The 12350-nt window shown below is 37.8% G+C and overlaps 1 protein-coding gene and 1 long non-coding RNA gene across 2 annotated transcripts in view; one reads left to right on the top strand and one right to left on the bottom strand.

Annotated features, from left to right (window-relative positions):
• Positions 1 to 12350, top strand: part of LOC148364187 (uncharacterized) — a 308472-nt gene that overhangs the window by 25755 nt on the left and 270367 nt on the right. The gene's annotated exons all lie outside the window — the stretch shown is intronic.
• Positions 6113 to 12350, bottom strand: part of tmem88bl (transmembrane protein 88b-like) — a 32862-nt gene continuing 26624 nt past the window's right edge. Inside the window, exon 3 of the mRNA XM_088338315.1 lies at positions 6113 to 10265. Coding sequence (XP_088194441.1) covers positions 10038 to 10265 — 228 coding nt within the window. The 3' untranslated portion in view covers positions 6113 to 10037. The remainder of the gene's footprint in view (positions 10266 to 12350) is intronic.

Raw genomic sequence — 12350 nt, 5'->3', positions numbered from 1 at the left:
CTCTTGCTGATCTGTCAATTATTAAATGGGGTTAGATTTCCCCAGTAGTAGTTTTAGGTATTGCAGCTTCAGTTTATCACTTCCTGTAGTCCGCACGAACCACTTCCTGTTGTAACCAGCCATGTTGGAAGCAGTCTGTATGTTCTTCGTCTAAATTTCAGTTATATGAACTTTGGAGTGGAACCAACTTTTTGCTGTGAACTGTTGTTATAGTTATTTCATATCTTTGTTTTGTTGAATGTGGTGATTAAAAACGCTACATTTAAATTTTAGAAATAGGTGTTAACTATGCTGATTACTAAGCGTTAACAATGCCAATTAGCTAAACTGTTGAGGCATTTAGCCTTTGGTTAAGCTTCATTTGCATGATACTTAGTGTGCTTTGTGTGAAACGTTGTTAATTAATGCATTTTGTCATACTTACTGTCACTATGTAAATACTTCAAAAGGATGCGAGAGGTTTAATTTTGTTTTAATGACCTGATTACCCTACCTGATTTAGAACGCATGTTTGAGTTTATAACGGTAAAGTAAGCTAGTGAATATAAGGGTTAGGAAACAATGAGAAGGTTGGTAATGGAGTTTGGAAGAGTGTGTGATAGGTGTAAGTAATGTGTGAATGTTGGGAAGAGTAGGGTGATGAAGTGTTCACGTGATAGAGTGGGCATGGGGTTAGAAATAAGGTGGCATGGACAGGTGCTGGAAGAAGTTGAAAGCTTTAGGTACTTGGGTTGTGATGTGGCTGAGGTTAGTGAAGTGGAGTGCGAGGTATTGCACAGAGTGAATCAAGGAAGCACGGTTTTGGTTGCTCTGAAGAGAGTGATGAGCAACAAGAGTATGGATGTTAAGAGGGGACGGTATGAGAGTGTGATTGTGCCGACTGTGTTGTATGGTGCAGAGACTTGGAGCCTGAACACAGATTTGAAAAGGAAATTAAATGTTTTTAGATGAAGTGTTTGAGGAGTATGTTAGGAGTGACAAGATTGGATAGATTACACAGAATGACAATACAAGGAAATTATTATTATTATTATTATTAGATTGGGAAATGAAATTGTGAGAGACAGAACCGGAGTAGTCGTGGAACTGAGCAGGTGTGTGGATGAGAGTGAACTCGGTTGGTTTGGACACATGGAGAGGATGGATGAGGAGCGAATGTTGAAGAGGATCTACAGAGCAGAAGTAAATGGAAGGAGACCAAGGGGAAGGCCGCGATTGACGTGGTTGGATGGTGTTCTGAGTGCACTGCAGGAAAGAGGGTCTAAATATAGTGGACGCTAGAGCTCTTGTTGGTGATAGGAATGAGTGGAGAGGTGTTGTAAAAGGATAGTGGGATGTTTAGACGTGTTCTAAGGGATGGGCAGGGCACCTGTATGATGCGGCAGGGGTAAACCAGTGCAAGCTGTCGGCCCTGCTGTTGAACAGAAGAGTTTGTTGTGTCACCCTGACCAGAGTGACATGGCCGCTTTCTGGTGTCCCGTTTCATCTGGAGGGACGAAAGCCTGACCGACTTGGGTGCCGAGGTGCTTAACTTGTTTGGGTGTTTGGGCATTTGGGTTGGCCATGGTCGCCAATAAATTGTGTATGTTTTTTGCTACTTTCCCCCTTTTTTAATTTTCTTTGTTTTTGTATGTGTTTGTCCTGCTGTCGGTCACCCCTCTCGAGAGATAGGACCAGGATAGATAGATAGATAGATAGATACAGTAATCCCTCGGTTATCGCGGTTAATGGGGACCAAAACCACCCGCGAAAAGTGAAAATCCGCAAAGTAGCGACGCCCCTTCCAAAATGCTTAAAAAAATATATATATAATTTTTTTTTTATTATTATATATATTTTTAGACCTGCGAAGCTCTGAACCCGCAAACGTGGAACCACGAAGTAGTGACGCCCCTTCAAAAATGCTCAAAAAAAATAATGAAAATAATAATAATAATAATAATTTAAATTATTTTATTTTATTATTATTTTTTAGACCTGCGAAGCTCTGAACCTGCGAACGTCGAACCGCGAAGTAGCGAGGTCCCACTGTAGGTAGATAGATAGATGGATAGATAGATAGATCGTATGAGACAGAACTTTGACACCGGATTAATATAAACATTAAATATATATATTTTTTATATTTCCACCTGCCTCACCTGCCTGATGAGTATGTGTGATGAGTATCTGTGCCCCTTTTTTTTTTTGAACCACCTATGTAGACAACTATCTTTTATCATGTTTTCCTTATGCAGGCTTTTTTGCCTTTGGCACCAAACTCACATGGTCAAAAGTTAATTGGATGAGTGCCTTTTAATGGACCATAAAAAAAAAAGACATGTGCATAAGACCAATTCAAAGTTTTAGCTTTCTCTCGTTCACAGCCTGCCCCTGAAAGTGTTTCTACTTAGAGAGCTGCCCTCTCTGACTGCTAGTAATTATACACTTGACTGGTCACCGGCAGTGGTTTGGTGTGCAGAAGATGTGCAAATCAGATTTCCGTAACCATTATCCCTTGTCTTGAAATGATTCACTTGGCTTGGCCAGTCATGCTCGAAATAGGCTTTTATAGAGAAACTTGTCAGAAATGGTCAGATTTAAGTTTAATTTGGGTGTAGCACACATGCATGCACACGCACACATAGAAAATATTCATCTGTCCTGTTGTCTGTTTGGCGAGACCGGTTTGTTTGATTTGGGGTTTTACGGTCTAATCCAGATTGATTTGTCGACAGAGTTTAATTGAGTTTAACTCACTCAGAAGTTTATCTAATAAACACATAGCGGTTAGAAGAACTGGATGTCACCACAAAATTCCGTTTTAAGGTGTACTTTAAAAATAAAAAGCATTATTTTCATTGTCTCTTCTTTACTGTGTAAATACTCGGTTTGATTATCAATTATACTCGCTAAATATTTAACTATAAAATACAATCCTGAAATAAAGGCGTCGGCTTGTATGCACATAAAAAATAAACACAAGGGGGCGAAAGACAGGCACAGTAAGACAGGCAAGCACTGCTTAAAGGTACAGTAAATTGTTTCAAATTGTATTATTTTTATTACCAGTATATTCATCTTTATAATCTAATTTAAATAATTATTTTTGTTTGGGGACACATTTTATTTATATTTTGGGTATGTACTCCTTTAAGTATGTGGCTCTTTTAGAGCAGTTTTACAGGGTCAGCTGATATGGCATGTAGGCTTATATGCAGGCTTATGCGAGTATATACAGTATGAAATTGTATACAGTAACAGATTTTGGATTGTTTTTTAAAATAAAAGTTAGGTGTTTAATTATTAAAAGTCTCATTCCGAGCTTTGTCATTTACTATATTATTATAACACAGAAAACATTTTTTTTTCCGTTTTCTAACCGATAAATGGCGGCCAATTAAAAACGAAAATGTAAGAGCACTTTGGATTTAAAGCCAGAATTTAGGAGTAGTTGTGCTAACTGCTAGTGGAATGTGCTGCCAAGCCGTTTTAGGGGGTCGGCTTATATGGGATAAAGGCTTATATGCGGCTATATACAGTACGCAAGTGTATACAGTAACAGATTTTGTATTTTACTTTATTTAATGAAAGCTCTGTGTATTTTACAATCCTGATTTCAAGCATTGTCATATACTAGATTTTAATAACAAAGAAAAAATCTTTTGAAGGATTTCTGTTTTGTTTTCTAACCATTAGATATGTGCCATTTAACAATTAAGAAGTCAGCACACCTTGCATTTGAAGACAGAACCGAACAGTAGCTGTGCTAAACCGCTAGCGCAGTGTTTTTAAAAGTATACCCAGTAGTCAGATGATTATCATGTTACTATATTATAAAAACACGACAAAGATAATGAAAATATCGTGAAAACTCATTCACATGTTGTGCTAACTCTTTATAAGTTGCCCACCTGTTAGCTTGTAACTGAAATTAACATTGAAATTGGATGCCTGTTTATTAATTTCACATTTTACCAAATAAAAGGTAAATAAATCTGGGGAAAAAGTTATTTTGTACTTAACTGTAGAAGAACCAAGTCACTTTTTAGGGTGTCCCTGTGCAGCCAATCGCAGGGCACACAGGGACAGACAGACAGACAGAATACACTGTATTCTAATAACATATTGTTAATATTTTTGTTCTATTGCTCTCCCAGCCTGACTCTCAATCTTTGTTAGACCCAGGGGAAAAGTAAATAACAAATGAAGTCTGCATGATGAATCAGATTGATTGAACCAACATTAAACGTTGCTCTTCGAATGAAATTGTCTTATTGACTAAGTGTGGCTATGACGTGTTTGCCATTTCTGGCCCCTTCTTAGCATAGGCCCTTGACACTCTTAGGGCATACAGAAGCATCTTATTACCTCCATCATTTCAAGAGGGAAAATTACTCTAGTCAAGATGTGTGGGCAACAGAAAAATGATATTTACTATGCGATGCACGATACTAAAGCAGTTTGCTTGTAAACAGATTTGGATTTTTCCCTACTGCTTTATCCCATAAAATAATGCCAAAAACATGCACTCTTGGAGGTGAGGTTGGTGTCTGGTGAGGCACAGTCAAATTTACACAAAATGAACTTACCATTTATTTATTATTCAATTGGCAGAATAAGAAAGCATAACAATGACTCAAGCATAGAAAAAAAGTAATGTCTTACCTTAACTTATAAATAAAGTAATCAATCACCATTGAAAAAAAGGAATTGTAATGAGAAACAATTACTGAATGGCTTTACTTGCTGTTATATTTTTGAAACTATCACTAATTCTATCATTTAGAGCTGAAGTGTGACCACATCAAAATCATTCGTCTCACTAATGCCCCCTGCCATGAGGCAAGAGAATTGCGTGCCTCACTCTGCATATTGCTAATATGAAGTGGAAATTCAGCACTTGGGCATGGGTGGGCATGCAGCATCTTTCAACTGTCTTCTCTTTTTTCAGACCATTTGATATGTTTTTCATTTTGTATTACCATGATGACATGAGGCACAACCTAACTTGCCTCCCCTGACTGCACTTTAATAAGTGGAGTACAAAAAGGTAGTTACTACCTCTATTAATATTTGCTTTTGAATGTCATTTTCTTGGCAGCACGGCAGCGCAGTGGTTAGCGCGTGTGGGGCACAGTTCTGAGGCCATGGGATCAAGCCTTCCTGTGTGGAGTTTGCATGTTCTCCCCGTGGTTGCGTGGGTTTCCTCCGGGCACTCCGGTTTCCTTCCATATTCCAAAAACATGCATGTCGGCTTAAGTGGCCGGTCCGAATTGTCCCTAGGTATGAATGAGCGACTAAGTTGTCCGTCTCTGTGTGCCCTGCGACTGGCTGGCTACCAGTTCAGGGTGTCCCCTGCCCAGTGCCCGAAGATAGCTGGGATGGGCTCCAGCGCCCCGCGACCCTACTGAGGATAAGTGGTGCAGATAATGGATGGATGGATGGATATAATCTTCTTATACAAAGTGTGATTAATGTACTCCTGTACACTGTAAATATTTTGCATGTTTTATTCAATCAGTATTTGACAAAAACTGTCATTTCAATTTAAATTCCATATTGAATACATCGGCACGTTATAATACTACACTTGATCACAGTGCAATGCCGCAATCTGTCTGAATGATGTATTTGTCAATACGCACAATGCTCAGGTGATTAAAGGGCCTGTCAAGATCGCAATAATAGACTTGAGCCATTTCACACTGATTAGTGTATCAACTCTCTTGTTTCGTGCACATTTGTATTGTAAACATCGATCGGACCGACAACACCATGTTTGGACTTGCAACTTCCCTATTGTGTGTTATTTGTCAGAGGTGAATGTCAAGCAATCATTCGTGGGAAATGAGAAATTAAAATTGTGTTCTTTTTAGTGGAAAAGGTCACATAATAGAAGAAATACACCAGAGTTTATGTTTTTTTTTTTATTGATGGCAGGAATCATCTTGACAATCATTTTCTCCGACTATAATACTGCGTACAATTTACAATGTTGTTACATTTTACTGCAGCTGTATAGCATAATTAGACCAGTCAAGATAACATAGAGCACATAGGGCTAATGATGCTGGATATGCATTTATTAAAGCGGATGGATCCACAAACAAATAAGCAGAAAAACAATCAAACAGAAACATTTTGCACCCACTAAAGCAGGGGTCTCCAACCATTGTGACGCTGAGAGCTACTTTTTGTTAGTAATGGGTCTAAAGGGCACCCAGTTAAATATTTATTTCTAAATTAGTGTAGCAACTTATATGCTAAAAAAGTAGGACAATTAATTAAATTGCTAAAAAATAAAAAAAAATCCCAATTTGTACTCATTTCCTGTATAAATCCCATATATTCAAATTAAAATTGTTTTATTTCCTGTAAAATAAATTCATAAAATGAGGAATTGGTTTAACATATGGATTAGATTCTCATTTCTTTCATTTAATTAATTGCTTAAAATTAATTATCAATATTTTTTGTCCATGAAGCCCATGAACTGGAATTTATGTGTTTGAATTTCTTAAATAACAACTTATCATGTTATTACTATGTTATTACCAGGGTAATTATTAAAGATATAGCTAGATAACAAAGTCATCTGAATAGAAAATCACATTGACCCAGCACCTCAACTGTCCTTAGTGGGAACTCTGGTGCCCGCGGGCACCACGTTGGAGACCCATGCACAAAACAGACATCATGTTATGATATTGGCAACTTTTGTTTTCTAATTGAGGCTTCGCAGCCTCCTGTTCCTAGATCCCATTTCAGGACAATACATGGCAGCTAGAAAGGATACATTAAGTGCAATATCACAAGGAAAACACAAAATAAATTTGACAGCCTATTTACAAAAATGTTCCTTTGACAAAAATCAGATATTTCATTTGTACTGTTAGTCCCTGTAAACATCATTATTATTATACAGTAATTGATTATCGTGGGACATTTTTGGAATGCAAAAAAATGACTGTACAGTAATTTGCTTTTACAGTAGTTCCACTTTTGGCCAATAGAAGGCGGCATGTATCTGTAGTTTTATATATTTAGTTTACAAGAAGTAGAACAAGATTAGTATAGTATCTCAACTTAGTTTGTGTTAAAAACTATTTAGTTTTATAGTTTTAAATGTTTTCTTAAGACTACACTAATCAACATAATTCCACTTAATAGATTTACTGAGGATTAATTTAATACATGAAGTGAGATAGCATGGACATTTCGTAAATTGCTTTTGCTATTTTGTGATATATTCCTAATGTGTTTGCTGATATTTTGGAAAATCTTTGGATAACTTTAAAGGAACAATGGGTAATATTTTGCCTATAAAAACACTAAAGATACACGAACTATGCAATCTTTTAATATTCGTAGCCGCAGTTTGTAGTACTCCTTGTGCTTTTTAGTGCTATTTTTCGATTGCACAACGCAATACAGTGACATCTAGTGGTCAAACAATACATACTGTCCATTTAAGTGATATTTACTGCCGCCCTCTAGTGGTTGGGGTCTGAAGTGTGTTAGTTTGTATATGTTTGAAAAGGGGTGGGGTTGTTGCATCATCAGCTCGTAATTACCAAAAAAACATCTCCGGGTATTAGGATTAAAAAATATTCCTAAATTAAATACGGGTAGAATGCAAAGTCATAAAACTCAAAATGGATTTTCTCCTCTTAGAAACGACTGGAAAAATATCCCCTTCATACTGCACTAACTGTGCAGGTTAGTACTTTAAATATTTACCTTTAAAGTTACTTTTTTAGTTCTTATATTTTGCATCCATGTGTAGAAAAAAATGGTCAACCACTGTAAAACATGAACACAGCAGTCAATTTTATAAACAAGCGAATTCTTAATAAATTAAGTTTTTCATGTAGCCTATGATATATTCTTCCAACCTATTTGAAAAAAGATTAGTGACTCCTGATGCAGACCAATGATTACCTAACAATACACTTCACACATTTAGAAATTATCCCATTATTATTTTTAAATAATTGTCCCTCAAATGATCAGTTTATGTATGAATTTGCTTTTATTCATTCGTCCTTTTGAGTGGCGTACTGCATTGTGGCAAGCAGAACATTTAATTGCTTACCCACTAAATGGCTGAGGGTACAATTAACCTGTATATGCTTCCGGCACCATTCAAGCAACGGAATAATAGCTTTTTGCTCGACTAAACTGGCCTGGATCTCACAGTTCAGTGTGGGAATACATCCAGACAAGATCATCACCATTTCGGTTTTAAATTGTACGAACTTGATTCAAGCATTTTCCAAGTAAGTTATCAAACCAAAACAAAATATATATTTGTATTAAAGCATTAAAGTCTGACTGCCTAGTGAAAATACATAATGGGAAAAGTCGTAGTTTAAAGCGGGAGTTTTTTTTTTTTTTGTGGGTACCTGTAGCAGCAAGGTAAAGGGCAATTGTGTCCGCCACTCTTGGTAAAGCTCATGTTATGTAACATATACAAATTACTCATCTACTGTTTTCTTTTATTGATATTTAGTATGTTTTGTGTACTGTTACAGAATGCAAAATCTATTGCACCCCAGTCATCCTGGAAGGGGGATTATCACTTGCGAGGCCCGTTCTCAAGGTTTCTTATTTTCCTCTTTGAAGGTTTTGACTTTTTCCTTTCCTGCATTTTGGTTTAAGATCAGGGGATGGTATCATTGTATCTTGTGCAGTCCTTTAAGACATTTTGTGATTTGGGGTTTATAATTAAATTTGACCTGACTTGACTTGACTCAATCTATAAGGATTCTAAAAATGCGCGTTTGTTTTGAATAGTTCATGAATTTTTGGTCAAAATAATGTCCAAAAAAAAAGACTAAAAAAACCAGTCAGTAAAATGACCCCCAAAACGACCTCAGAACTCTAAAGATCCCCAATATGACCTGAAACCTAACCAGAAATGACCCAGAAGCAATCCAAAAAAGGACCGAAAAACAACCAAAATGATTGAACAAGGATCAAAAAACTGTTTTTGAAATGACCCCAAAACTGACCAAAATCCCCCCAAAACACCCCAATAACAAAAAAAGAACAAAGAAATGACTGAAAACTACCAAAACCGACAAGCCAATAACGACTGAAAAAGGTTGCAAAAAACAACCCAAAATATGACCCATAGAACAAAAACCCTTAGCAAAATCTTTGCTTATTTTTTAAATAAATGTTTCTATTTTCAATTAATGTTTTTTTCCACTACCAGGTGCGAAATAATTCACTCATTCATCAACAAATAGCATTTCTGTGCCAGTTTTCTTCTACTTCTGACAACACAACACAAGCTTACTTAGTTTATTACATGAAAGTCTTCTTTGTTGGGTCAGTCATACTGTAATTAATGTACTGCTCCCTGCTGGCTGAAACGCGCATAACAAGAGCCTAAACGAAACACAGAGATCCCTTGCTACTTCACGCTTCAGTTATCGCTGGTTTACTCCTTGGCGGATTTCTTTTTTTTTAAATGATGGAATAAAAAACAACCAGGGAACGTTTCAGGCAGCCAAGATTCAAGCAAGTCCGCATTGATGAAGGGCGCCCCCCCCCAAATAAACACTATTTAGTGGATTTTCAATTTTCAATGGTGGTTGTGATAACTGTGAAAGCGGAAAGATCTCTGCATTCATTTAGATTATATGATGCAATCAAGGCTGTATGTTTAGTCTTGGCATTAATGGCAATAGAATGCATTTTTTTGAGTAATCACAAAATATTATTTGGGACAAAATAGTGATTGCTTGATACTGATGGGGACGTAGAGTATTTTTTTTTAACTCGATCACTCAATATTGATGGGGACAACATATTGATTTCTCAATATGGGTGGGGATACGTCCACTCCGTCCATAACAACATTACAGATACAATTGTTGACATTGCCATTTCTTGTAAGCTTTCTCTAAAAGTCCCGGTGATTTTTGTGCTACTTATAAAAATTGACATGCTACGACAGTTTTCATTGTAAAGTGTAAGCGTCGGGCCACGGGATAAGAAGAATTGGCACTCGTGTAAAACTTTGATTCTCGATCTTTCCACGTTAATCAGACCCAAGCATGGACGCCAGCCACCCAGTCCATCAGCCTCCCCCTGTAGCGAGCGCGACTGATTGGCTGAACCAGAAGCAGGAGACGAAACCTTCGCAGCAGGCTGCAGAAGATGGCCGCCGCCACCACCACCAGCGGCGACATCATCACGAAGCCCAAAATGATGAGGGCCGAGCAACTGTTGTCGTCCAGGTAATTGCAGATGGCTGACGAGCCGCCCAGGATCTGAAAAGACACGGGGAAAGAGAATCGCTATTTGGAGGATGTGCAGAAGTGGTAAAAACTTAATACAGTACAGTAATCCCTGGCTGTATCGCAGTTTAAAATTGACAGTTTCGATAGTTGGGGATTTTCATTGTGCATTGTGTTCTGTATTTAGATTGGCTAGAGAGTCACCCCTCTTATTTTCTGCCTGTGTGTCCCTGTGCGGTCTAAGTTGTTGACGGTTCATGGATCCTATAACCTCCAGGCTGTGCCCATCTCTCTCCAGGCCAGTTTTTTTTGAGTAGGCGTTTGCTCCCCCACATAAAACAGATCATACTAGTTTCCATGGTACCAGTAACAGGAGAAGCCACCTGATTTGACTCAGATACAGCACCTTGTTCATTTGGTCACCATTGTTTTTCGGTGTCAAGCGTCATCCCGCACAAGCAGCGGCGTGTAACAATACTGATACTAAAAAACACTTTGTTCGGAAATCTTGAGTATCACATCATACAATACTGATTGCTTCACTTGTGGCTTTCATATTTATGTTGACAAGACAATTTTGTGGCCATGATGTCACGTCATTTGCTTTTGTGGCAAATGCTCTTTGTCCTCTTTGTTGGGTATAGGACTTTGCTTCTCCCCCCACCCCCCACCCCCCCCCCCCCAAAAAAAAAAGAAAGATTTATAGTAAGTTACATGAATAGACATGTCCCTTAAAGTTTGCATTGTATTTACTTAATAAAAACTGAAATATTTTGACTGACTAAAATCAATGTGCTGTCAAAATAACCCATTTGTGAATAACTGTTGGACATGTACGTAAAAAAGCTTAATATTTACGAACATAATTTCAAGTTTCTCTTAAAGCCATGATCCTCTCAAGATAAAGTACTCGACCCACAAAAGCACAAAAAGCAGTGGAAGACGCTTTTTTTAACCACCCAAAAAGTTGGATTAAAAGCAGTTATGCCATCTGAAGTAAACAGTTTGACTTACCCTTTAATACAGCCTGCCAAACAAAACTGGCAAAAATTATAATAATAATTCATTGTCATGCAATTAACAAAAGTGCAGACCAAATGGATATGTTTGCCTAAATCCCGTATCCAAGTCAACCACTCATAATTCGTATAATCAATTAATAGTGAAATATAGTAGAAAAATATTTTAAATCTTTTTATTTGAGAGTACAGAGGTTTTTTTGGGGATAAATTATAAAGTACTGTACATAAATTCGTTGTAACCCTAACCCTTTCCACGCCATAATTTTGCCGTCGTAAATATCAACTGAAATACTGTGGCTCGTGTCCTGAAACTATATAATAGTGCAATACTGCGCAGCAGCATGCTAATTTTAAAATTTCAATTTGATGGTGCAGAAGTTGCTTCCAAATATAAATTACATACTTCTATATGTTAAACAAATGCTTGAGTGTCAGGTCCAGAACAGAAACAGGACCCAATTGTGTTACGTTTCTCAAAGGAAAGAGGAAGGGCTGTGCCCATGATCCGGTGTTCGCTAGGCACGGAAAGCAGGTCACTCTGAACACGGAAGCGGATCTTCCGTGGCGAGCAATGGCGGTGTCAGGAGCGGAAAACATGTCAGTAGCCGGGACAGGAGACGAAAAACTTGGTCGGGGTCGGAAGCGAGTTGTAAGCCAGGAAAGGAGAGTAGACGTGGTCGGGGACAAAAAGAGGTCGAAAGCCAGGACGAGAGGGTAGACGTGGTCAGGATCAAAAACGGGTCAAAGCCGAGGGACAGAACGGAGCAAAAAACAGGTGGGAGTCAGGGTCGAAAAAGGCTTGCCTAGTGTTAACTGAGGTTCGCAGACGGACTGACAAGAGGGGACAGATAGGAATGGGTTTAAATAGGGACAGAGAACCAATCAGAGTCCGAGGCCGTTGGCGCCAGAGGAGCGGGCACGGGTGATGCATATCGGTAATCATATCATTGAGTCTGTAAATCAGTTTTGTTTTTTGGTTTCAGTGTATAATAGAGTATTTGATAAATAAATAAATAAATAATTGATAAAAAAAAAAAAAAAAAAAATACCCCTATCTACTGCATGATATTTTTAGAACTCACGCCCCTGCAAAAAA

This window comes from Urocampus carinirostris, chromosome 6, assembly GCF_059441175.1.
Source record: "Urocampus carinirostris isolate Australia breed hairy pipefish chromosome 6, RoL_Ucar_1.0, whole genome shotgun sequence".
Taxonomy (NCBI): domain Eukaryota; kingdom Metazoa; phylum Chordata; class Actinopteri; order Syngnathiformes; family Syngnathidae; genus Urocampus; species Urocampus carinirostris.
Note: the sequence above shows the minus strand (reverse complement) of the source record. Positions and strands in the feature narration are given on the sequence as shown.